Genomic DNA, 26,573 nt, shown 5'->3' with positions numbered 1-26,573 from the left:
CCCTTTTATTCCATTCTCCAACTACCTTGTATGGAAAGTAAGATTGACTGCATATAACTGGCTCAAGTTTTCCCAGTGGGTTCCAGAGATTATTTCCTACTTAAGTCAGAGGAAGAAAACCTCTGGTCCACAAAGGTTCCCCATGAAAGTAGCTGGAGCTGCAATTCTAACAGATCAATGAATGGGAATAGCAGCTACCATTTGCTGGCATGCACTGTCCCGCCTGGAACTCAGCAGCTGCCTGCACATGTGTAGTGCGGTATTCACCCAGGTAGAGAGAGCTGAAGGGGCTAAGGGCAGCCAGGTGGTGGAGGTTGAGGGGAAGGAGGAAGTTAACCCAGAGGTGGAGCCAGTGGAGGAAGGAGGAGGAGCTGGAAGGATTATAAAAGCAGAAGGGCTGAGGCGTGCGGGAAGAAAGGATGGATGTGGGAAAGCTGTTCGGGCAGCAGCGGCTGGGGAAGGTAAAGAACAGGGTTTAAGGAGGCCAGAGAGGGACAGAGTCCCTGTGCTTCTTCCAAGAAGGGCCCTACGGCCAAAGCAGAGGCCCCAAGAGGAGGAGAGGCGACAGAACCCTCGAGAGGAGGAAGCCTGGGCTTTTGTGGGCTCTGGGGAATGGACAACCAGAGACCTTGAGGATTTGGAGGATGAGTGGTGGAGTCCACAAGAGAAGCTTTGGGAAACAAGCCATGTCAAGATGGGAAGTGGGAATGTCTGACTTGAAGACTGGACTTTATGTTTTGAGTTATCATCTACTTGATACAAAGCTATTTTCTTATTAAAGGTACAGTTGTACCACACTTGCCTGAGTAAGTTTGCTGTGCATGTGGGAGAGAACATAAGGGGAGGAGTCTGTTTCCTTGCAAGATGGAGTCTGCTATGCCAGCCCCGCCCACAACATGCTACACTCCTTTTTGGCCACATGGAGAAGGGAGGAGTGAGGTCAAATGATGTCAGGGTGATACTAATCCACCTAAGACTTGCATGACAAAATGCTTCTCTGAGTTTCTTTAGTGAACAAGGATACAAATACAACAAATATACAATGATGCTAAAGGGTCTAAATACCCTGAAAGCACCAAATCACATTGGATGTTAGAAACCAACCAGGTTAGCACTTGGATGAGAGACTGTCAAGAAACACCAGGTGCTGTAGATTATATTTCAGAGGAAGGAACTGGCAAAATCACCTCTGATTAATCTTTGCCTAAGAAAGCCATATGAATGCATGGGGTTGCCATAAGTCAAAAGGCAACTTGAAGACACATATACACACAGAGTGCATATACAGAGTGATGCTAACAGACATGCTCTTGAGCTCTTTTCCCCTTTTCAACATTGCTTTGTTATTGTTTCTTCTGTCAGCCTTCACACTTTCACTTGGTGAAACTGGGCTGCTGGAAACCTGAGAAGACTCACTGCTGCTTGATCAGACGGCACCTTCCAACAGTAATCCTTATAGTGGCATTATATAGCTCTTTCTGCTATATACAGTAACCCAGCTCCATGGTACTCAACCAGTACTTCAGCCAAACTAAGACAGCAAACTACAATTTACCACAGTACCTCTCCATTTTGTGAATACATTTGTCCCTGTCATAACATGTTCCTTGGAACAAATTTTAAAGAATGTTTTATTTACAATACAACCTTTCACCTTGTTCATATGCCATCTTGTTCGGCAAGTAATATAACACTGATGAATCCACTTCTCAACCCTTTTTCATATACTTCAGAGCTGCTTAGTATGAAACCTCATAATTTTTATTTCCAGATCCCTTAGAACAGCACCGGCTTCATCCTGCTGGTGTGCAGTTCAATCTATTTTAATAATGGAGTAAGATTAATTACAATTACATGATTCAAAATAAAAATTCTAATACTTTAAAACAGGGCTTCTGGTCTATATTCAAATGGCACAGTATGGTAAGGGATGTGCTATATACCCCTGGAAACAGTATGTATATGGCTGGTCTACACGAAGAAGAAAGTTGACCCGCCTTGCATTAAAAGATAATTCAGAGGAAAGTGTGCTTTAACATAATTGTATGAACAGGGTAACGGCCCAGGCCCACAGAGCCATTTACAGATAATATGGAGCAGACCTTCAATTATTCTCATTCTTGGAATGGAGGTAAAACAGAATGGCCTTGTAAGGACATCCTGCTGAAGGCTGCATTTGTTTCTCTTTCCCTCTCTGGCATGGCTCCAGGACCATGAACTCCTATCTAATGGAACTTGGTTTCAGAGACCAGAGTGACTGCTAGCTAAATCACAGAATTTTAACAGGTTGCCCTTACACAGAGTCTAAAGTGTTACTGACAATAAGGCTAGGAAATGTGCCACAGATCTGAAATCTTCCCTTCCAGAATCTGTAGTTTTTCTTCTGTGTGGGATGTACTCATGCCTGTCTCTTTCAAAGCCATAGAAATACATCTAAATAATCCCCTTTCCCCTACTTTCCTCATTAAGTACAGCAGAAAAGTAATCAGTTAAGGAATCACTTGTTAGTGAAAAGAAGTTCAGGGCAAAAACAAGCACACAGCATAAGGCTGATAAGAAGATCCTAGAACACATGCACCACATGCCAAGGATATAGATATTAAAAGCTTTGGAATTAGCTTCTCTCAAACCATCAAATACAGAAAGCGAGTAGAAGCCAAATTCCATTAGAATTAGAGAATTAAACCTTTGCAGAAAGCAAACTTGTGCTTTAAAGGGATGGATTCAGCCCTGGCAGTTAACTGTCATTTCCATGCATACAGTATTGGGTACTGAAATACATCTTTGTCCCTAAAGAAGTCAAAAGGTATTAGATCTAATGAATTGATACTGGACCACTGTAATCTCTGCAAGACCTAAGGGCAGTCTTACTGCACTAATTCCAAACATCCCTGGGAGGCAGTTTTAATAAAATGCACCAGTGAGAGGAATAAAGAACACACAAGTAGCCCCCTCCTCCCATTGCCACAGGAGGAGCAATGCAGTTAGGCATCTGTATCTTGTCTTACCTCATCCAGTGCAAAATCCTTTACATTTGGAATAGGTCTGCAAAGAATAAGCTTGCTAAGAACAAAGGGCTTCTGATTAGTGTTAATTTTGTTGTCCCTCCCACCCCATGCCCTAGGACTCTGAAGTGGGAATCTGTTCTTGCCAATTACTGCTACAGCCACACTTTATGAGAGGAGGAATTACAATTTCTATTCCTCCTCCTCCTCCTCCTCCTCCTCCTCCTCTTCATCATCATCCTCATCATGGCAATGTGTGATCTCTTGGGGAGTTTGAGGGAAGAGGTTGGGTGGTTTAATCTCACTAACAGATCGGGTCAGCTGGTGTCGTTTGTCAGAATCTTTCAAGTCCCCAGAAGTGCGGTTGCGGGTGGCCATGGGTGACTCAGTCTCATTAATATCCACGTGAGTGTGTTCTACTGTTGACTCATGCGGCATCTGCATGGAAACAAAATATTCTTTCATCAGTGCTCTGCAGTATGCACAGATGTTAATACACACATGTCTGATTTTTATATTAATGTATTGCACATAGTTTTACCACTGTACAAAAACATGGACATGCTGCCTTTCAACCCTAAAAAAAGACCCCAAAGAGGTTCACAATAATTAAAATTAGTCTGTGGATTACTCCTCTGCCTGCTCCTGTGAATAACATTATCATTGAAAACTAGAGAGTATTAAAACAAGCCAAAGTAAAACATGAAATAAATCCCAAAAGAGGAAACATTAAAAACCACTGAAAACGTTGAAGAATCAGAACTTTGCTACTTGCTTACAAAACACCAAACTGGGAAAATTAGACTTTGTTCCTTAGCAGGATAGTTTCCACTGGGTACTAACAGGCCAACTGCTGAGAGTGTTTACAAAATAACAACTTCAACAGGTATTACTGCTCATATGGATTTTAATATAATCCATGTGGCTCCCCAAAACACTCAATAAGTCAAAACCTACAAATATTCCCAGATGGAGCACTCCTCTATTAAAAGGCACAGTGGACCTACCACATCTTTTTAACAGATTTTCCACAGTATTAAAAAGACAGAAAAGTGGAGAAACAAAGAAGGGTTACAAACGAAGGATGATGATGTCTGGCTTTCTCATAAAATACAATAAATGAGGCAGGACAATGACACGATAAAAACTTTGCCTGGAAACACCTATGATGAGCAAAGGCCATTTTCATTCCTTTGTGAATCCTCAGACAACAGAATATCAATGACCTCCCTCTAAACATATTCTTTTCCTCTCTTGACTGTTCACCACTGGCCTCACTCTCTTAAAAATAAAACAGCTCTTCTATCAATGAAATGGGAATTGCACTGTTATACCATACTTATAGTATGCACTTTACTGCAAAATCACTGTCTCGTCCAGACCCTAAGGTTAAATGAATTCCAAAAATTTGTATTTGAAATCGATAGTGTTTGAATCTGCCAAAGTTTGAAGGATATTAACATCAAGCCTGCAATAATAAACAGAAGTACTAAAGTACAAGTCCTACAGAGACCACAGCAGGATCTACTTCTGAATATGCATGGAGTGGAGTGTGTCACACAGATCTTGAGTATACAAGTTAGGTTTGGTGACAATTTCATAGTTCTAATTGTCTCATCAAGTACAGTGCATAAACACTGTTTTTGCAAATATTCATATGGAACTAATTGGCTTTCATAAACCAAAACTGAAAACACTTTACTTTATTCCATTCTGTATTACTGAATAGCTAAAGCTCTCTGGGTAGCTCAAAAATAGTTCTTAAAACTGTCAACTGTAAGAAAATAATACACAGTATAAAATTACCAGGCTTTTGCTTCCCTTCGGCAGCCTCCTACACCTTCTCCCCTGATTTCCTGCTATCTCCTCTCTTTCCGGGAGGAGAAAAGCCACTCACCAAAGTGCCGGTGAAAACTGTCCACAAAAATCAAGACACAAATCTAAGTTGTTACTATATTTGTGACCAAGCAACAGATGTCTCCCCAATTCCAAAAACAGAATTAAACAAGAATCTCTAAAGTCTGCTGTAATGTACAAATCTCCTTTGAATTTTGTTTAATGCACAACATTCAAAGTGAGGACCAGGTAAAGCCTTTTGCACCTTATTAAGGCTCTCTGTTGTCAGCATTTAAAAAGGGAGCCACTTGAGGAAAGGGGGCTGCTACTTCCATTATGTAGTCACTGATATGTTTTCTGCCATTTCATAACATGCAAAGATCATGTCAGCCACCATATCTTTGCATTTTAAAGTTTCTTTATTCTTTCAATTGCATAAGAATATATACTTGTTCTGACTGGGGCATTCTTCACCTTGTGACTGAAGGTTCAGAAAGTGCATACACAGACTGATCTACAAAACTTCAGGTCCACTAGTTTGAACTCACCAGTACATGGGCAGCTCTGAAGAGGTAGCTGAAGGGATAATACAGGAGGTTGATAAAAGAAGCTGCATAGAGGTCTGCATAACGCATCACTTGACTAGCAAAGAGAGTCTGTCGGGAACCACTTCGGAACAGGCTTCCCATCATTCCATAGCACATGTCCATGTCATGAGTCACTTTCTGAAATCAGAAAGCATGTTAGAACCAAGAAACTAATCATTTGCCACAATCAAACAATGCCTTCTGGGAATGGGAAACATAATAAACGGATACATGGGACTCCCCCACTTACTCTACTGGAGGGACAGTTCTACATACTTGAAAAGAAGTCACTGCAAATGGTGGAGCACAACATGCACACATGCAATTTTTGAATCAGAGACAGATTCAAAAGAGGTAAACAGATAAAAAAGCCAAACTGAAGTAGACCGTCTAAGGTGGAATGGAATCTTCCACAATCTACCATATCCTCTAATAGAAAGCTAGTGTGCATCCTGGTTTTGTGTTACTTAGTACAAAACAGGAAAAGGTTTACTGAATTTAGTTAATAAAAAAACTTGATTTAATTGAATTTACATGAGAAGGGGTGGGAATTAACTCTTAGGTTTATGAATTAACTCTTAGGTTTATGTTAAACTGTATTCAAGTTAAAAACCTACACTAAAATCTTTACATAATGGAGATGAAAAATGCCACCTGCAATTTTACTCCCCCACCGCCTGTTCTGAATTTGAGAAAGAAGGGAATAGCTGCCTGAATATTTGAAAATCCCCATTTTTCATCAATCCCACCAAAAAACCAAACACTTTCCACTTTCTCCATCTACATCTCTAAAATCTTTTCTCATTTCTCCAGCTTATTGATTCCCAGCAAAAGTTCCAGGGTTAGAACTTCAAAATTAAATTTCCTGAGACAAATGAGACACTTGTACAGAGTATCTGGTGTAGAGAGAACACAGGAAGACCACTTGGATGCAAAGAAGGACCTCCCTCCCCACAGCTGATTTTGCTACTTGTTGTTTTAAAGTCTTTTAGCTTGGAGATTTCTATTATGCTCTAATCATGAATGACAATTTTTTTTTAAAAAAATTTACAAACATCTGCACTTGCAATAGTTTACATCCTGTGACCTAAATACTGTAATTGCTCAACCCTGAGGGACTTTAAAAGTGCAAAAAATGGTTTTGCAGACACTTACTTCTGGGATTAAGTAATAATGAAATTCTAAATTAATCACTTAAATCAAAAGATAAATTTAATTCTGTTAATCCCTTTCATCAGAAAATTTCTAAATTAATTTTAATTGTCCCCAATTACTGCTTAGCAAGGCTGTAAATGGAGAAACTAGAATCTGTCCTTACAACAAGGAGGGAGAGGACCCAGAGCATTTATGTCATAAAACCCCTGAAGAGATTAACAGAGAGGGAGATCAGTTTTATACTCTTTTTGTTTGTATGTGTAATCAATTACGGTTAAAGATTTAAAGTTGTCAGCTTGGTCCAACTATGAGCTGTACAGGCAAGGCAAAATGTGGGATCTTTCAAATTTTGCCCAATATACTGTAGGGTGGGTCCTTCTCCAAGAATGTTGCATAGGGAGGTGGAATAACCCCAGCACTTTTGCTGCCAATCAGCATTCCAAATTTTTATGTAGTACTGATAGGAAGGGAGGGAATATTTCAAGCAACCCAATCCAAGGTTTTGCTGAATTGCTAGGGGAAAATAGTCCACTAAAGGAGTAAAATGAAAACCAAAGGGAACTTTGAAGTAAAAGCACTTGATGTTCACTATTACCTTAATACGCCTCTGGATGGAACTGATGTCAGGCCTCTCATTGCTGCTACTGTCCAAGTGCCTGTTGATGTAGAAAAATTAATTACAGTCGAGGACACTGAAGACCTATGTGGGGCATGGATTTGGAGAGGAAATGCCATTTTTGAAGGCTGTCTGTTTAGAGCAATAGCAATACAGAAACAAACATGCTCTTCTGCTCTATATTCCTATATTATGTGTTAATTTGGAGCCAGTAACAGGGTGTAGCTACTTGGTTAAAAAGGAACAGCTTCAACAACAGTGGTAAGAGGCAGTTATCTGGACTATTCACTGTGCAGCAGAATCTGTTACTTACTTATATAGCTCAGCCAAGAAGATGTCTAAACTCTGAAGTTCTTCAAAAAGGCCTAAAAGATAGGAAGAAGAAATAAAAGGATATTTCATCTGAAACAAGTACTCCTGACCAGCAGATGCTGTCTTGTTCTTGCTGGTCTATGGCACAATTTCATAATCTTCATCTAATACAGTCCAAGTGGGAAAATATTACAGCTTTATGCCCTCATTTCTAGTTTGTAAATGGGAGCAGTCACAGGACAGAGAACAGTATTATCTACTTTATATACTGAAAAAGAGCAACAATGCTTTTGTAAATGTTTCTATGTCCTTCTGGTAGAAATGTCCCAAAATTTTCAGATACCTGTTTTCAGGCTGTTTACAGCTTCACATTCCTCTTTCCCTGCCCATGACTTTACATTCTTCAGTATAAATAGCCTCTCTTTTTATTATAAAATAATACCGTATATACCCAACTATAAGTTGACTTCATGTATAAGCTGAGGGCAGATTTTGGGACCAAAATTATGGATTTTGCCATGACCCATGAATACGTCGATGGTAAAACTTGGAGGCTCCCTCAGTGTGTGTATGTGTGCACGCAGCAAGAGAGACTTTAATTGAGGCTTTCTGCTTCATCATTTCAGCCTTCACTCACTCCCCAGACATCGGGGGCACAGGTGGGAAAGGGACTCTGTTTGTTGAACAGCAAGACTTTTTCTGCTTGGCTCAAGAGAGAAAGAAGCTGCTCTCTCCAGCACATTGGGAAATCTGAAAGAGCTGCTATCACATTACCATACTGACCCTTAAATAAGTCAACCTGGGATTTTGGGGTCAATTTTTGGGCATAAATTTTTCAACTCATAGGCGAGTATATATGGTAATAAACCATTATTATTTATCATTGGTAAGTATATTAACAAAAAGAAGGTGTGTGTGTTTTAAATAAATAAATGTCAGCAACAGTGGTGACATAATTGGGAGAGACTTAACAGTCCCACTCCAGTGCATAACAAATGCCAATTTATATTTGAAGGGAGTAAGCTACAAAAGACAAAGGCATTACCATCACAGAACTATTTGGAGACCTGTGCCCTTTCCAACCTGTTGACTCACACAAACAATGCAATCGCTTCTCGGCCTTTTGGCTAAGATCAAGTATATAGTGTAGCATATAAACAATGCAAATGGTCTTTAAGAAACCAAGGAAACCCTGTTTCAACTGCCCTACATTGGAGTTGGGTGGCTTGGGATGACACAAATAATTTCTTACAGCTTTTGTCTGTCCAGACATGAAGCTCCTGTGCCAGCTCTGGAATCACTAGGAAGGTCCTCCAACCCTGGCGTTTTTTGGACTTCAGAATGTCTCCAAAGATATGGTCACCTATATATAAGATGTCTTTGCCCTTGGCCCCCAAGAGATCACAGATTGTATCAGAGGAGCCTGAGAGAACAATGAAGAAAATGGAAGAATTAAAAACTGTACATGTAGTAGCCATACTTCTACAATGCTCTGGCTCCAAGTAGTAAATATATGGGTGGTATTCTCCTCTTGATAGATTATGAAGCAAAGCCTGCAGCACATTGTACTGGGAGAACATTTTCTGGATGACAGATCTATGGGGTGTGTGTGTGTGTGTGTGTGTGTGTGTGTGTGTGGCATGTATGCTTTATAATCAGAAAGCAAAATAGTCTCATCTGAAGAGCTCACACTTGTCTCTCTCAGTGATATACTTATTCCAGGACACAGTATTACTCTACCAGCTTTTCACTGTTTTCTTACAGCTAACCACAACTAATGTATGTTTTGAAAATAGTAGGTTACCTGTTTATAGGACAGATTTTTAAAATGCAAAATATTGTCCTGAATCATACTAATGAATCCTAACTACAGCTGACCCCATGAATTAGTTGTTGGAAGGTGAGCCAACCTACAGGTAAATTTCATTAATCACTCTGCTCTACTTGAAAGTAGAAAGAGGATTCAGGCCATTATCTTCTATCTAATGAAAATGGGATATAACTTTGGGTGGTTAGAAATTGGAGAAGAGCAGTATTACATCACCCCAACTACTAAACATTACCACCCTATCTGACTTCTATTTAGCATATCTATTTAACACATCCTCTAAAATTAATCTTTTGTTTCATTAATACTAATGCTATCAGATATCTCCTTACGCCTCTACTTCACAAAGGACTTATACACTTATAGACAGAATTTAATAACTGCTAGTGTTTTTGTTTAGATACAGTTTGCATTGTTACATCATTCCATCTGATACACCCAGAAATCTGTTTTGCACTTAGCAGATACTAAATTACATCTGCCAAACACCTCATGCACTCCACTTTGAGACAGTTTAAACTGCAAATCTCAAGCCATTGTCATCATTTCCAAGATTTTGTCTCCACTGCCACATTCTTAATACAGGTCTGGAGAAATTAAAATCTTTCTTTAAAAAAAAAAACAACCACCCATTTTGTGATATTGTAGTTGATTCTAATTACAATTAATTACTCTACAGAATCTTTAGGATTCCAATTCATGAGTTACTTCTATTCATCAGTCTCCAGAATTCCATGGATAAGAACTAAGCACAAGAAATCTGTGAGACATGAACTGTGCCACATTCTCAGTTCTTCTTACAAATATGTTTTTTTTACATCATCAGCCTAACTTCCATATATGTTTACCTAATCAGCTTCATGAAAACAGATACAAAACAGACAACAGTACTGTAAAGATGAGTTTGTTTGCAAACTCGGATGCCTGAAAATAAACTAGAAAAGTAAGTGAAAACATGGTCATGTTAGTTTGGAAAATCAGTATGCAAAAGGGAGACTAACTGAAAGAAAGAAGCTGGTAGCATGAGCTTTTGTAGACTTAAGACTACTTTCTCAGATGCATAGGGTTGAGAGTTGACAGACCAGAGACAGACCTATATAAATCGATTTGTGTGAGAATGCCAACTGAAATTCAAAACCTTGTGGGTATGGAGATGAAGTTTTAACAATGGTCATTGGGGTACAAAGGGAGGAGGAAAGATGTTGCCTAAAGCTAACCATATGAACAAGTACTGGAATGTAGTATGGAACCTGAGGAGATGTGACGAACTGGTCAAGGTCCTCATGAGGATGAAGGGTTAGATCAGGGGTAGGCAACCTGCGGCCCGCTGGCCGGATGCGGCCCGGCAAGGCCTTGGGACCGGCCCCCGGCCTGGTCCTGCCACTGATTGCCGCTGGGGCCTTTGGGGGGTAATTGTCTATAGAAGCCTCAGAAACATGCATTTATATTAACATTTTTTAAAGAATCAGCAATTTTTTTCACGTGTCCTCCATTTTTTTAAAAAAAAAGTGTCTTCCATTTGAAAATTTTGTCCTACATTTGTCCTGGTTTATTTATATATTTAATTTTTTTTTAAATTTTTTTTTAATTATTTATTTTTTGGCTTCGGCCCCCCAGTTGTCTGAGGGACAGCAACCCACCCCCCGGCTCAAAAAGGTTGCCTATCCCTGGGTTAGATAGTGGTGAAATGTGTGTAGTGTAACAGAAAACCATTATCTCTGTTCATCCCACTGCTGATGGACTTGAGTATGTGGATACATTCCAATTCTGCTATTTCTCTTTTCAATCTTCCTTTGTAGTTCTTTTGTTCAAGGACCGTTATTCTGAGGTCCAAGATGGAAAGCCCAGGACGACTGAGGTGTTCTGCAATTGGTTTTTGGGTATCCCTACCCATGTCTGATTTATGTCCATTTATTCCTTGGTGCAAGGACCAGCTTGTTTGCCCAATGTAGAGTGCTGACGGGCATTGCTGACATATTATGGCATACATCACATTGGAACATAAACAACTGAAAGTCCCTCTAATATTGTGGGTGATGTCATTAGGTGCTATGAAGACAATTCCTGAACAGACATGTGGCCAAAATTGGCATCTGGGTTTGTGGCAAAGCTTTGTACCAGTGTCTGTGTTGTGTGTCCTCTTGTAGGTAATCTGTATGTAGAGGGATCTTATAGCATTTTTGAGACTAGCTGAAAAAGCTAGTAGCATGAGCTTTCATAGACTTGAGCCTACTCAGTGCAAGAGAACAGCCGCTCAAGTCTACGAACGCGCATGCTACCAACTTCTTTTTTCTAGTTAATCTCAAAGGTGCTACAAGACCTCTTTGCATACTGACTTTCCAGACTAATATGGTTGTGTCTTTGAATTCTATCTCCTGTAGGTAAGTAAGAAGCCAAACCCTCCCTCCAGTCCATCTGCCTTGGTCCAGGCCTCGGAGGTAGAGAAGAACTGCTGGCCCTCATCCCCTTCCCCTCCACCACTCCCTTCTCCTTTTGTGCCGTGTCTTTTTAGATTGTAAGCCTGAGGGCAGGGAACCGCCTAATTAAAAGATTGTATGTACAGCGCTGTGTAAATTTACAGTGCTTTATAAATAAAGGTTAATAATAATAATAATAATAATAATAATAATAATAATAATAAGTAACTGTTTGAGGTTTGGAGGCTGTATGTAAGCAAGTAAAGGCCTGCCACTAGAAGTCCTTGAGAGGGAAGCATTATGATCCAGAATGGGTTGCGGTTCATTGATGATATGCCTGAGTGGTCTCGGTTTAGAGCTGTATGTGACCACCAGTGAAGTTCTCTCATTTTCTGTTTTCAGTCTGTTCTGTAATAGATGAATCCGGGGTACAAGTCTTGCCTTGTTTGTTTTTTTATTTCATACAGTGGGTACTGTAGCTTGAGGAATGCTTGTTATAATTCCATGAGTTTGGCATCCCTTTCTTGTGGGCCCAAGCAGATGTGATTATATTGGAGGACTTGGCTGTAGACTATGGATCTGGTAATATGTTCAGGGTGGAAACTGGAGGCATATAAGCACATGTAGCAGACAGTGGGCTTGCAATATAGTGTGATGCTTAGATGTCCATTTTGTAGATGTACCATGGTGTCCAAAAATGAACTTGTTCTGTTGCTAGTTCCAGGCTGAGATTGATAGTGGAGTGGAAGTTGTTGAAACTCTGATGGAATATCTTATGTGAGTCCTCTCCATGAGTCCAAATTACCTCAAGGTAGAGGAGCAGTTTCTCGGTGCAGGATTTAAGGAACTATTCTAGGTCAGCCATGGAAATATTGACATATTGTGGTGCCATGCTCATGCTACTATATCCCTTTGCATAGTTAAGTAACTGCAACTTGAACCTATTCTGGGTTGTATCAAAGAAAGCCTTTTAAGATAGAGAGCATATACTCTGCTGAAACCATTATGAAACTTAGAAATCCAGACCAAAGGAGGTTAAAAAGATCTGTATTGTGTGTCTTGATAAAAGAACCAAGCAATTGCATTTCTACTTTACCTCCAGAATAGACAATACCATGCTGCAACGGACCTGTGTAGGTACCAATCTTCAGCTTGCCAGTAACCTGCAAAATAAATAAATAAATAAAAACAGATAGGTGGCTTAACTGTAACTGATGTTCTTTGATTTGTTATTTGTGCATTCACACCATATAGCTCTGTGACTGTGCAGAAGATAACTTTCCAGATCTGGGCTTAGCCTCCTCCCTCCCCTTTACATACATGGTTCAATTTCAGTTCATTACAGCTAATACAATGGTAGCGCCAAGTTTAATCCAACAATAAGCTGAAAGGTGAGGAAAGGTAGGGCATGACAGTCCAAATTGCACACCCTGAAGAAAATCTGTTCCTGGCAAGCAACATGACGTCCTTCATTGTGGTCCCTGAGCATTATCACACATATGTGTGACAATGAGCATGCTTATTATCATGGTGGAAAAATAATCCAAGGTCAAAAAATAAAACTTTGTGGCCAAATGCAGCATCTGCTCTAGCACAGACATCAAGGTGATAATTTAATAAAAGTGGAAGATATTTGTTATATGTCAGTGCTCTACAGAAATCAGAAGAGTGACATCCATCCTAAAAGCTGAAGCAACCATGGCTCTAGTGGAATGGATCATCAGATGTTGTGGAAGAGATACTTTTGATAAATAATAGGATAGCATAATGGCCCCCTGCTTAGTGAAGGGTGAAGACAACAACTGTTTATGCTACCACCTCCCAAATATCAAAGAAATGTGAGAACACTCTAGTAGAGATGAGGAACTAGAGTAGAAGACAGGTGGAATTATTTCTTGTGAGATATAAAAAACAAGAACTATTTAAAGCAGGAAGTGAATTTCTGACTGAAAAAAATACTCTGGCTTGATTCCATATCAGAAAGTAATGGTCCACTTAAAGAGCCTGCAGTTTCCTGGCCTGATCAACTATAATATTTGCTATTAAAAAATCCACTATATAGAAGGACAGTCTAAAGGCATGGTGGCTAAACTGAGCTTGGTGGGTCAAGATAGCACCAGAGGAACCTGTTTTTCTCTACAAAATAATTCCTGCACAGCACTTTGAGATGTTTGAATACTGGGAGCATGTAGTAGAAGAATACTGTTTTCTTTTCTTTTCTTTCTTTCTTTCTTTCTTTCTTTTTTTTTTTACAGCAGTGGGAAGAAAACTACTTAATTACTCATCCTCAGATGTAAGGACAAAGTAATAGAGGGTTTACATCCCTAATTTGAGTTGATACGAACACCAAGTGGATGGTTTTCTCGTTCTAAGAAATCCCATGCGTTTCAGATCTCTGTAGCATGCATATTTGGGACTTTCAAAGATCCTAACTCGAGGTGCAATAATTAAGAAACTTTCCTGGGGAATTATGGTATTTCATAGTCTGTAAACATTAAAGGGATGTGGTGTCATAATGGTTAAGATGCCAATTCTGATGATTGGAAGATCAGAAGGTTGGCAGTTCGAGACCAAAGTACTGCATGCTGGAATGAGCTCCTGTCACTAGTCCCAGCTTCTGCCAACCTAGCACTTCGAAAGCATGCAAATGCAAGTAGATAAACAGATGCCACTTCGGTGGGAAGGTAACAGCGTTTGGTGCAGTGATGACCACCAGAGTAGTCCTCCAACAACGCTGGCTTTTCAGCTTAGTAATGGAGATGAGCACTGCTCCCAAAAGTCAATTACAATTAGACATTCATTTCAAGGGACTACCTTTACCTTTAATCATTAAAGGAAGAGAAGCATGGTTATTTGGGTCACCAAGGAGCAACCAATATTAAATTTGAACTGTCCATCTTGATCTTGAAATCACTTTAGAAAAAGAACTATAGAAAAAGTGAAACACAGTTAGAAAAATAGTGCTATTACTGTGGATTATGAATTAGAACTGAAAGTAGAGTGCATAAAGGAGGAAAGGCAGGTTTACTGCCCACATCACAACTACCTATAAAGTTTTGGATCTGTGCTCAACACAGACACATATATGTGATGCTGAGAGACCACAATTAAGAATTCACTTTTATAAATTGGTATGTCTCTTACAATCAACTTTCCACATGTGATATTAGTTTTCTCTGGTGAATCATAGTCCAGGTGAACAACTGTTGTATGACATTACATGACTGGTACACAAACGTGCCACTGGTGTTTCCCTTCTCCTAACAGAAGGCTTCATTCACTATGGTCCAAAACACACTGCAGAAATAATCCATCTTGAGACCATTGTAACTGCCCTGGTAGTGCTAAGGAATCCTGGAAATTGTAGTTTATTGTGGCACCAGAACTATGACAGAGCAGGCTAAGTGTCTCACAAAATTACAATTCCCAGAATTCCCTAGCACTGAGCCAGGGCAATTAAAGCAATCTCAACACTTCTGTAGCATGTTTTAGACCCGTATCTTTCTTTATTTTATCATTCATAATGATCAAAGGCAGTGTGGCAGTATCAAGTGAAACTGTATCATCAATGCAAACCTATCATTTATTTATTTATTTTCATTTATACCCCGCCTTTCCCTGCAGAGGGAAACAAGATGGCTACAGCTAGTGATCTCTGCCACCTGGAGTCTATCAACACCCATGTAGTACAGATGGTACCATGCTCTTGCCTAAAACACATTTATCCCCTGTAAAAGCAGGAGCAAATCCTCAGCATGACTCCCAGTAAGATACTGAGACTAGCTCAAAACTACGTGTACTATGGTAAATGTTGTGATTGCCTGGCAAGTACATTAATATTAACCGATTCTGTCTACATGGCCAGCATAAGAGTGGAAACTAGCTTAAGCCAAACAAGTTACTAATAGCAGAAATTCAGGTAAAACAACAGAAGTAAATTTCCCAACAAAGACTTATCTCATGTAGTGACAGAGCATGGATTGTGGTTCAGTTTGCACCCACACTGATATTGAACTAAATGAAACACAGTACTGCTGGGCTCTCTGTAACTCTATTATTGATACTGTTCTTAGTTTAGTGTCAATCGCCATGCTGAAGTAGTTAACGCTCTGTGTGAGGAAGGATTATATTTTAAGGAAAGCCTTCTCTTACTTTCCTTCTGTGTCAATCCAAAATTAGCTATAACCATGTTTAAGTCTTAGTATTCAATGAATTACAAAGGAGAGAAATTACTATAGCATTTCAACACATCCATATTCTAATTCAATGATGGTGAACCTTTTAGAGGACGAGTGCCCGAACTGTAACCCAAAACCCACTTATTTATTGCAAAGTGCCATGTCCCTCTGGCTTTCCAGGAACAAACTCTGGCAAACTCTGTGCTGGGGCAATGGCACATGTGCTCACAGAGAGGGCTCTGAGTGCCACCTCTGGCATGCGTGCCATAGGTTCGCCATCACTGTACTGAAACAGGCTATATCATGCTTTCCTTCAGACAGATGTAAAGAGGCATTCTATTCATCACTTACTGTATCCACCTGCCTCAAGACTGTGCCTTCTCCAAAGAAAAGAGGCTTGCGTGCATCCACAAGGATGAGGTCAAAGTATGACTGCCATGGTCGATGAGAGCTACCAGGCTAGAGGAAAAAATGAAATAAAAGCCTATCTCATTTTAAGCTACAAAATCTGTTCAGGGGCAAGGGGTTGCACCACTGCCTTCCTCCAAGGCTGAGAGAGTGTGACTTGCCCGAGGACACGCAATAGGTTTCTATGGCTGACCAAGAACTCAGATACTTGTCTCTTGAAGTCCTAGTCCTAGGAGCCCTGGTGATGCAGTGGTTAAATCCCTGTACTGCAGCCACTTACTCAAAACCATAAAGTTGCGAGTTCAATACCAGAGAAAGGGCTCAAGCTTGACTCAGACTTGCATCCTTCCGAGGTTGGTAAAATGAGTACCCAGATTGTTGGGGGTACTTAGCTTACAGTTGTAAACCGCATAGACGCTGTTAGTTCAGTATGAAGCGGTATATAATGAAGCTGTTTGTTTGTTCGTTTGTTTTTAGTCCAATCACTCATTTAGTCCAATTACTCAAATCACTATACCACTCTGGCTCTCATACTAGTACTGGCTATTTTCAGTTCTGTAGCAGAAACTGGTAACTGTACTCTACATGTAGTGTGATGGAACTGCTATTACAAGTAATAGAGCTGTAAGCTTGGCAGGAAAGGGACCATGTAGACTTGCCAGTAAAATGTTTATGTCGGAAGGTAATAGTACCCATAATTAAGTCCACTTCTAGCATTTTTAGTTTAGGCTTCTTAGGGCAGACAACAGTTTCTCTACTCAAGTATGCAGCCATCATTACACTGTACTGCAAAACATTCAGATGTTTTCAAAGTAGAAACAACCACTGAAAAAGTAAAGAGAGGTGACAGTATACTGCAGATAGTACTTTTTTAATTATAAAAAAATCCAAGTAAATAAAACCACAATACAGCCTTAAAGCTTGTTTGCCTAAAGTTATGAAAAACTGAATGGCCTACACATTTCACAGGCTTGCTGTGATCCCTTTGCTTTTCATTTTGAGGATAAAATTGCTTGTCTCTGCAGTGACTCTGATTCTGTTATCATGGAAGGTTCAACTGAGACGTCCATAGCTGTGTCTACCAGTTGTATGGGATCAGTTTCAGTTAATGCAGCTGGAGGATGTGAACAAAATGATTACAGTAATGTGCCCAGCCACAGTGGCATCCCACACCAGGGTGACACCTGGTGAGGGTGGCAGGGCTTCAAGGGGCAGGGCCAAAAAGACATGCCCTCACCTCCCTGCCTGATGTGGCTTTACACTCGAGTAAAATTATATTTTATATAAGTGTATATTTTAGATTTTACTAATGTTTAGCAGGTTTAATTTTTTTTGGATATAAGCCATAAATATAAACATTTGGAAACAAAAAAAAAGCCATTCTTTATTGGCACAGGATTGCTAACATAACCACATATCCACTAATGTAGGTTGAATGATAATCACTTCTAGAAAAGCAAAAAGGTTCTACTCATGTTTCCCCTGGTACACAGGTGCAGGCAAGCAAAAAATTCATCGCAAAAGGCTATGAATACTTCTGATTAAATCACAACTAGATCTCAGTGGATTCTGCTTCCTATCACTAGTGCCATACCGGGTACATTTTACTTATATGCATCTGTTCTGCAATAGCAAACACTGTTGATACCATGCCAAAGAAGGCTGAATTTAACAAATTCAAAATTAAATAAGTACTGTGATTTTTTTTTATTACCATGAACTACAATTGAATTTGGTTCTCTACTTATTTAAAAATGGTAATATACACTGGCTAACACTAAAGCAACTATTCTCTCATAACCCACCTTTGGTCCATGTGGAAAATCAAACAGATATGTCATAATTTTCTGAAAGACAGATTAAAAATAGGATTTAGACATACTGTAGGCATTTTAAGTTATATGAACAGACTTCTCATTCACACAGTTTCTAGATAAAGCAACCACTGTACGAAGGAATGAAGTTTAAGTACTTTCATCGCAAGCTTCAAATATACATGTCAAGAATAGAAGCTATTAACATGCCATTCCAGAGTCCTCCCTTAGAATGATGAAGTTGGCCATAGCATTACACTGAAAAGGTATGCCAGTTAAAGGCATTTTAATTCGTTTGACTTTAAGTCGTAGAGTTCTCTGCCCCTATTAATACAAAACAATAAAGAACCTTCGAAAAATCCTGGCCTCGTATAACATAATGCATGGTTTTTATTAGTTCACAGCAGTACAGAATCTGTAGATCAAACCAACTGCCCTTATATATCCTGATCAAAAGAAAAGATTCCTACAGACTAAACTGATAATTTACCTAACACTTTACAGTCATGCAAAGCACAATGAAAACTCAGAAAGAGAACAACCCTATGGTCTCATGGACAGGATCTCAGAGGCCATCGGAAGAGATGCAAACCTTCTTCCAAGTTCCTAAGCAAAGTTCTGATGGGGGAGGGGGGCGAGACTCATCTCGGAGCTGGCCCCTCATAAACAAACCCAGACTTTTCTGCAGTGGCTTCTTCTGAAGCTTGGAACTTTACCTCAGACTCACAGAAAAGTATTGGTAGCTATGGAATAGTTGGCAGCTATGGCACTGAGAGGTGAAAAAGAGAATTTCAATCTGATGAATCTACAGTTGAGCACTGGAGCTGCTTCTAGCTCCCTTCTACCTTCAACAAGGTAGATTTGGATAAATTGGAGGCTCCAATATTGATGAATACTATTCTTCCAATTCCTTTATCTTAGGATTGACCTCTATTGATCTCTAATTTAATGTACAGACTGTGGATCACATATCAAGCGGCCAGATGCATGTCAACCAGTGCAATCTTCTTTCAGTGGTGTCATACATAATACAGTTGACCCTTTGTATCTGTGGAGGTTCCATTCTGGTGACCCTCACAAATGGTACATTACATGGGACCTTAAGTCCTGTTCTTCTCAATGACAGTGTGATGTGCATATGACCGCTTTGGCACAGCCACATGCATGTACTGTCATTGAGGAGAACAGGGCAGGGCCATCCACAGATGCTCCGATCCGCAGATGGCAAGCCCATAGACAGGAACAGCAAACTGTACATAGTAAACTCACTCATACTCTCAGTCTAACTATGGGCAGTATTAAGATATATGAGAAATCCTTCATTTCTACTTATACCAATGTAAGAGATACAGCTTGATCCAGTTAACTTGGAAGTTGTTTTTTTTAAAAAAACAACCAAATAACTTAGAATTAAACCCTAGTGGAAAGGGCAGCTCTACACCACACACCCACAGGATTCGATAAGAAACTTTCAGTCTCATAGATGAAAAAGACCTGGAGGTTTCAGCGGGAATCCCCTTATACAGGGCAGCTGGAGGTGACTGGGGCTATCACCAAAATGCTTCTATAACATTCTAGAAGGTTCTGAATGATGCATGGCACAGGATAAGCCATTTGTGTGAGTCACAGAGACTACAAAGAAGAAAATGGGATTTCCCTTTTAGTTGTTTATCACTTTACACAATGAGGAATGTGAACACAAGAGCCCATGTAAGCTCTAGCACAATTTAAGTAAACTCAAGTACAGTCCCAAGAAGCTACCAGCTCAAGGCAACTAAAGGCTGAGTTTTGGAATGGCCCCTTTCGAGGCTACATAGTGAGCAGGGATGATAGTGCCAGTAAACGCTCACACATTCATTAGCAGGGGAGAAACGGTGATACTGACTAACTCTACTGAAGAGGTGCGGGCATTATTTTCCCAACTTCAGTCTTGATGCAGGAAAGATCACTATTCCTCCACCAAAGAGCAATGGGAAAACTGCAATTCAGCAAATGACTGATGAACTAGGATGGGGCAGATATTGTTTGGAGCTTTCTAGGACTCCACAGGCCACAATGATACTGTCCAAATGAGACATTTGAAAATAATAAATTACAATGAAGGAAGCAACAAATAACTAATATTCTGCTGTACTTACATCTGTGTATTTATAATCACTGTTTGTGGCAAGGAACACCTTTCCCACCTCATTCATGCGGCTCAACAGCAGAGGCAGCTTCCCCTGAAATAACAAATATTTGTAAAAAACCTGTTTCTCATCTCACCATTTAAGCTGAAATCCTTGTCTGTAAAAGGGCCTTTCAAATCTCCTAGCTGGGATGGGAGTGTGCACTGCCATCTGAATAATTCTACATGTTTATTTCAGCTTGATTAAAATGCCTTCTCAAATCTGGACCTGATGCACAGATTCTAGGCAAATACGTAGCACAAATGATTTAAGAAAAAGGCACCAAAGACACCTGTCTCTTTATTGTGGATAACTCCTGTGTGTTTCATTCCAGGCAAGAGGCTTTTGCCAATCTATTGCTAAATATTTAGATTGGCTCATTAGATTGACAGGTTTCAAAATTATATCTTGTGATTTGTGCAAAATTTTCTATGTGGCCAGGGCTTAATTACAAGAATTTTTTTTCAAACTGAAAGCTCAAAGAACATTTTATAATATGTAACTAGAAACTTGATGGGTTCAAAATGGTACAATGCAGGCAGCAAGGACCATTTATTAGCATATTTTAGAATAAAAGAAGCTTAGATTATCACTCAATATGAAATACTTTATCTGTGTTTTCCACCATGTACTCAAAAGAATTTCTTTAAAGAAAGAGGCAAAGAGTAACTTCTATTTTGTCCTCCCTCCATGAGCTATTTAAATAGGCAAGTTGCCTGGAAATATTCAGCCAAACCTATGTAGAGTAATTTCTTTCACTGTTGTGTAAAATAAATCACCATGTATCTTCCTGTAATAAAAAAGTTGTCCATACTTACATCTTTCACCACATACTTTTCAAGATTCTCAACTGTCTTCTCCTTGAGGGATCCCTGGAAAAAAAAAATAGAGGAATCCTTATGAGACCACAGTAGAAGCAAAGGTCTACCAGACATCTTACTTAGGTTTCATATTAGTATCACCTTCCATCTGTCATCACATTGTAAAAAGATGTGCCATCTTGGACCAGTGACAGTAGGCACAGAAAGTTCTTTGCAGAGTTTCATATATCAAGAGATTCATTTCAAATAGGTTCAGTGGAGGCATACACAGCCCAGAGGCTCGTTCAAGACATGAGAAACGGATATAGAACAAAATGCCATTCAAATGATGGAATCTAATATTTTCTGGAACGGACCTAACTGAAGTAGAAAATCACGAAACACCAAAAACTAAACAAACAAACCACCTAACACAGTTCAACAGCTGCAGTTTAGTGATGGCACTCTCTCTGAGCTATTCCTGGGTAGGAGACCACCTAACAATCATAGAGGAATAAGGAAGAGCAGAAGAAACTTGAATCTTCAATTCCCAGCACCTCTTTACCAATTATATTCATGGGGCACTTAACTAGCATTCAATATCCAATATTTACTCATTGGGTTTCAAAATAAATTTAATGGTGTTCAAATTACAGTACCATAATTAAAACCTAGAAACAACTATTGAATTAAACAGACAATCTGAAAGTCGTAATTACCTTATAATGAACCCAATCCACAGCATCTCTCACATCCTGGAACATACTCCTGAAGGACATGAAGAGATCGCCATCTTTAAATCCTGTTTCACAGCTAGGAGAGAAAGAGAGGAACACATATAGATATTGCACATATAAAAGTAACAGCTGCCAAAAAAAGTGTACATAGGCCTGAGAAGTGTTGTATAAATAAGAAATGGCAATAGCTACAGATTTTAAAACAATCTTATTAACTTTACCTTAGGTGGGTTCTTTCCTATCTGCTTTGGTTTACTTATGAATATATACCTTTTGGTATCTAACTGCTAAGCCAGGGGATGGAAAATGTCTAGACCATTCCTTATTCAGCTTGCACAAGATCCCAGTAAAGCCCAACCCCTCCCCCCTAAATCCATTCCTTTGGACATCAGCAGGTGGAGGAGTCAACAGAGGGATTCCCTTTCACATCATTCACAAGGCGCAAGTGCAGAATAACCCATTTGTGTGTATTCACAGAGACCACAAAGAAGAAGTAAACATTGTTTAAAGGTAGTGGTTCTCAAATGGGTGGGAAGGGATCCCAGGGGGAACATTAGACTTGCTCAAGGGAGCATGAAACTTGGAGGCCCTGATCCCTATTCTTTCCAGCTTTTTTATGTGTAAAATTAACACATATATTAACTATTTAATTTACTTAAATGAAACTGTTCTAATTTCAACAATGATATTTCCTTATAAAATGTTAAAATGTAAATATACACGAAATGTGTGAATGAAAATAGGTAAAGGTATTCCTTGTTGGCAAGGTTGTCATGTCGTGTCCGACCATAGAGGGCGGTGCTCATCTCCGTTACTAAGCCATAACAGCGAGATTCCCATTAAAGCAGTGGTACTCACTTTTACCCTTGGGGCCCTCTTTTAATCTGCATGTGGATTTGTCCCCGTTCCCCTCCCCCCCACCTGATGTAGTACAGTGAGCCCTTATTATCTGCTGGGGTTTGGTTCCAGGATCCTCCATGGATAACAAAATCTGTGAATGCTCAAGTTCCATTAAATATACAGTGGTACCTCGGGATACGAAATACCCAGGTTACGAAATTTCCGGGATACGAAAAAATCCCATTGGAAATAATTGTTCCGGGTTACGAATGTATTTTCGGGTTACGAAAAAAATTTTTGGTGCTTTTCGGCGCTTTTTCGCACGAAACGCGGCTTTTCCCCATTAGCGCCTATGGCATTTCGGCTTACGAAGGCTTTTCGGGTTACGAAAGCGGCCGCGGAACGAATTAATTTCGTAACCCGAGGGAGCAGTGTAATGGCATAGCAAAATGGTGTCCTTTATATCAAATGTCAAAATCAAGGTTTGCTTTTTTGGAATTTATACTTTTTTTGAATATTTTCAAGCCGTGGATGCTTGAATCCGTGGATAAAAAATCCGTGGATAAGGAGGGCTGACTGTATATGAATAAAAATATTTAGTTCATTTAGTGAATGAAAATACACACGCTAAATGAATACTACATCAAGTGTGGGGGGGGGACGAGCCCACATGCAGATTAAAGGAGAGCCTCAAGGGTAAAAGTGAATACCGCTGCTTTAACGGGAATCTCGCTGTTATCTCTGATCATTACTTTCCTCCTTGTGCACCACATTCTATCCCAACAGAGGTAATACATGAATAAACTTCATGAGCACTGACTGAAGTGAATCCACTTCTCCAAGTGCTAGTCAAGTACATTCATGTGCTGCATGTCATCCCAAGGGGGACATGCCTTGTACAAAGGGATACAGATCAATTTCAATGAGCTGTTTTTCCAAACTCTTTTTTCACAAAACATCATACCTTTTCTTGCATAGAGAAACTTGAAACAGGTTTTAGGTGGAAGGGTGTGGCATTAACAGGGAAAATTGGGACAGAACCCCACACCTTGAGATCTTCCAATCTTCAAGATTGGGAATCTAGCTCTCAGGACCAAAAAAAAGTCCATGTACCTATTCTAAATGATGATGTTTAGCCACTGGTTTTAAGTGAGCTATTTTCCCATCTCTTGTGAATGATGAAGCCTTGTGGACCCCCCATGAGGTTTAAAGTATAAACTTTAACAAAATAAACAATCCTTCAGGTACTTCCATTTACTCTAACATTTCAGGGAACTACAGATCAGAAGATCAGTACTAATTTTTCATACTTGAATCAGAAAAAGGTGGTGGACATACCAAATCTCCCTAGAATTCATACAACTCCCCCCCCACACACACACACACTAACCTTGAATACCTGGCACAGGTAGTAAAAAAATCCACCAGACAGGCCAACAAATAGGTTTCTGCAAAGAAATAAAGCCAAGACTATATATTAAAAGTGAATAATAGGATAAAGATAAATTCATACAATTCATCTAGACCAATATTCTTAATGTTAATTCCTCATATTTCTGACTCCACCCCCATATCAGTTCAGGATCTCACCTGGTAAGTTGAACAGTGTGTTTAAAATGTAAAACCTGTCAGTGTCATCCCTCTGGATGAATTTATTAGGATATTGTTCTCGGATATCAGGCCTGAAAATGAAAGGGACAAGGGAATGTGCAAATTAATCATGTCGACAACATATAATCTCAGGGCTATAATCCTTAAAAAATAGTAATATTATTTCTTTTTAAATACTTCTATACAGGAAATGTGGTTAATATATACAGTCAGCCCTCGGTACCTGCGGGGGGATCCGTTCAGGACCACCCCCCCCCCCCCCCATACAAGAATCTGCAGATGTTCAAGCCCATGTTACCCAATGGTGGCACATGCAGGCAGCTGTGCCATCATTGGGGACAAAGAAACGTAATGGAGGTGTGGCTGCATGCACGTGCTGCCACAAGACAACCAGGGCTGTCCCTAATGGTGGTGTGGCTGTGTGTAAGCACACCATTGGGGACAATGCAGGCTTGCCATCCATGGATGGCAAGTCCAAAGGCCGACTGCACATTCCTCTTTCTACAAGATTAAATGTAATCCTTAATAATGCATTTCCCATAGAGAAGAAACCATTTTCACCAGTCCTTGGAAACTGTGGCTTAACAAACCATTGTATCTTGTTAGAGGGGTGTGCAAGAGAAGGGAAGGAAGGAACTGTATAAGCACAATGATTTACTAGACCAAGGTAATTACAGCTGAACAAGACCTGCTCATATTTCTTCAAAATTTACTTATTAGTCTTTCTAACTATATTTCCAAAGTTACTGTAGTTTACTAGACTACACAAAATAATAAAAAAATAATTTCCAAATAAATATTTGGAAATCCTAGGGCTTGAATGACACCTTGAGGGAATCTTTCAAAAGGCACAATCCCATTCATGTGTATTCAACCTAATCTTATCCAATAGGATTGATCCTATCAGATCAATCCTATTCATGTGCACTCAGACATTCCACCCCATGCCATGGAATAGCTGTACACAAAGAATGCAGCTTACCTTAAACAAATGCCTTTATACACAGTACTTACCCTCTCATGAAGTTAAAGCCATGTGCACATACTAGGATATTCCCATAGGCATCAACTTTCAGTAGATTTCCATAAAGAGAATCAAATACCAGGCCTCTAATTAATAAAGAAATGCAAGAATTTATCTAAGCATGGTATACCAAGCAGTGATGAACAGCAAGACTTTGAAAGATAGTCTATTAGAATGGCATACCTGAGCCAGTTCTATCACGTTCTGTCCAAACTAGTATCTGACCCTAAGGAGGACACTTTGTTGACAGAGTCCCATTGAACTTTTGTTTAGCTGCAGAGGAAAAAATAGTCTGCATTGCCTGTTTTAAATGTACAGTTGATCGATTCGCTTACAATTACTTCATTTTTCTTAATAAAAATCTCCTGAATCCAGGACAACTTTAGAAGTTTTTGCTTCCACTGTTAGTTCATCACAGCCTGCTTTGTTCTTAAATGCCAGAATTGTGGTTAATACTTTAGAAATCACAGCTTAAAACTAGCATGTTTAAAACTTATCACAGTTAAAATGTAAACCACAATTTCACAAGTCAAAGAACAGTCCACCCAGCTAAGTGGAAAGAGGGGAGAAGTGAGAATACACGCCCATAGCTCACTGTAACTCATGCACTTCATACTCAACTTTGGTTTATCATCAGATGTGAACACAGCAAATGTATTTGCAACAATCTGAATACATTAAATCACTCATACAGTGCTAAATGGTTCGGGAGAAATTTTACAAAGCCAATGGCCTATGAGCAGTGTTTTGACTATAACAAATATTAAGGTTAATCTAGACCCAATTGGGGTACTTGTTTCTTTAAAGATAGTGCAGTTCCCATCACGTGGAAAGGCTGAATATCAGATTTAACAGATAAAGGAGCATTCAGATGAGAAGTGCAGAACCATTCCTCCACCCACTGATTACCGCCTTCCAGTTTCTCTCCCTGAGTACTATCTCCTTCAATAAACTCTGATACCAGAGTGACCCTAATGGGATAAAAAATATTCAGGGAGAGGGATAAGTGACAGGCACAGGGAGGGTTTAGTGCTTCTCCCTTTCATGAAACAAAATGCCAGTCCCTTTTCACACAGAATGACCTAATTTGTCTCTGCAAATGAGCCTGTCTGTAACTGTCCAATAACATTTTTATCAACTGTGTTCTTTTTTCTTTATGAAAATTTTTAATTTATTAAGCTTGCTTAGTGAGCACCTACTTCAACACTTTCCATGGCACATTCTCCCATCTCTGCCA

The 26,573-nt window shown here is 39.6% G+C and overlaps 1 protein-coding gene across 6 annotated transcripts in view; it reads right to left on the bottom strand.

Annotated features, from left to right (window-relative positions):
• Positions 1 to 1,613: 1,613 nt before the first annotated feature.
• Positions 1,614 to 26,573, bottom strand: part of NT5C2 (5'-nucleotidase, cytosolic II) — a 101,648-nt gene continuing 76,688 nt past the window's right edge. For 5 of the 6 annotated variants that reach the window (XM_042458935.1, XM_042458934.1, XM_042458936.1 and 2 more), the window contains 14 exons: positions 25,327 to 25,422; positions 24,292 to 24,383; positions 24,092 to 24,149; positions 21,844 to 21,937; positions 21,143 to 21,196; positions 20,295 to 20,378; positions 18,148 to 18,189; positions 16,286 to 16,393; positions 12,853 to 12,919; positions 8,764 to 8,934; positions 7,513 to 7,564; positions 7,179 to 7,239; positions 5,390 to 5,566; positions 1,614 to 3,443 (listed from right to left, as the gene is read on the bottom strand). In XM_042458935.1, coding sequence (XP_042314869.1) covers positions 3,198 to 3,443; positions 5,390 to 5,566; positions 7,179 to 7,239; positions 7,513 to 7,564; positions 8,764 to 8,934; positions 12,853 to 12,919; positions 16,286 to 16,393; positions 18,148 to 18,189; positions 20,295 to 20,378; positions 21,143 to 21,196; positions 21,844 to 21,937; positions 24,092 to 24,149; positions 24,292 to 24,383; positions 25,327 to 25,422 — 1,402 coding nt within the window. In that variant the 3' untranslated portion in view covers positions 1,614 to 3,197. Of the gene's footprint in view, positions 3,444 to 5,389; positions 5,567 to 7,178; positions 7,240 to 7,512; positions 7,565 to 8,763; positions 8,935 to 12,852; positions 12,920 to 16,285; positions 16,394 to 18,147; positions 18,190 to 20,294; positions 20,379 to 21,142; positions 21,197 to 21,843; positions 21,938 to 24,091; positions 24,150 to 24,291; positions 24,384 to 25,326; positions 25,423 to 25,519; positions 25,610 to 26,573 lie in introns of all 6 variants that reach the window. The other variant, XM_042458939.1, reaches the window with a different exon arrangement.

The sequence above is a fragment of the Sceloporus undulatus genome, chromosome 3 (genome assembly GCF_019175285.1).
Source record: "Sceloporus undulatus isolate JIND9_A2432 ecotype Alabama chromosome 3, SceUnd_v1.1, whole genome shotgun sequence".
Lineage (NCBI taxonomy): Eukaryota > Metazoa > Chordata > Lepidosauria > Squamata > Phrynosomatidae > Sceloporus > Sceloporus undulatus.
This window is presented reverse-complemented; position numbering and strand designations above follow the sequence as displayed.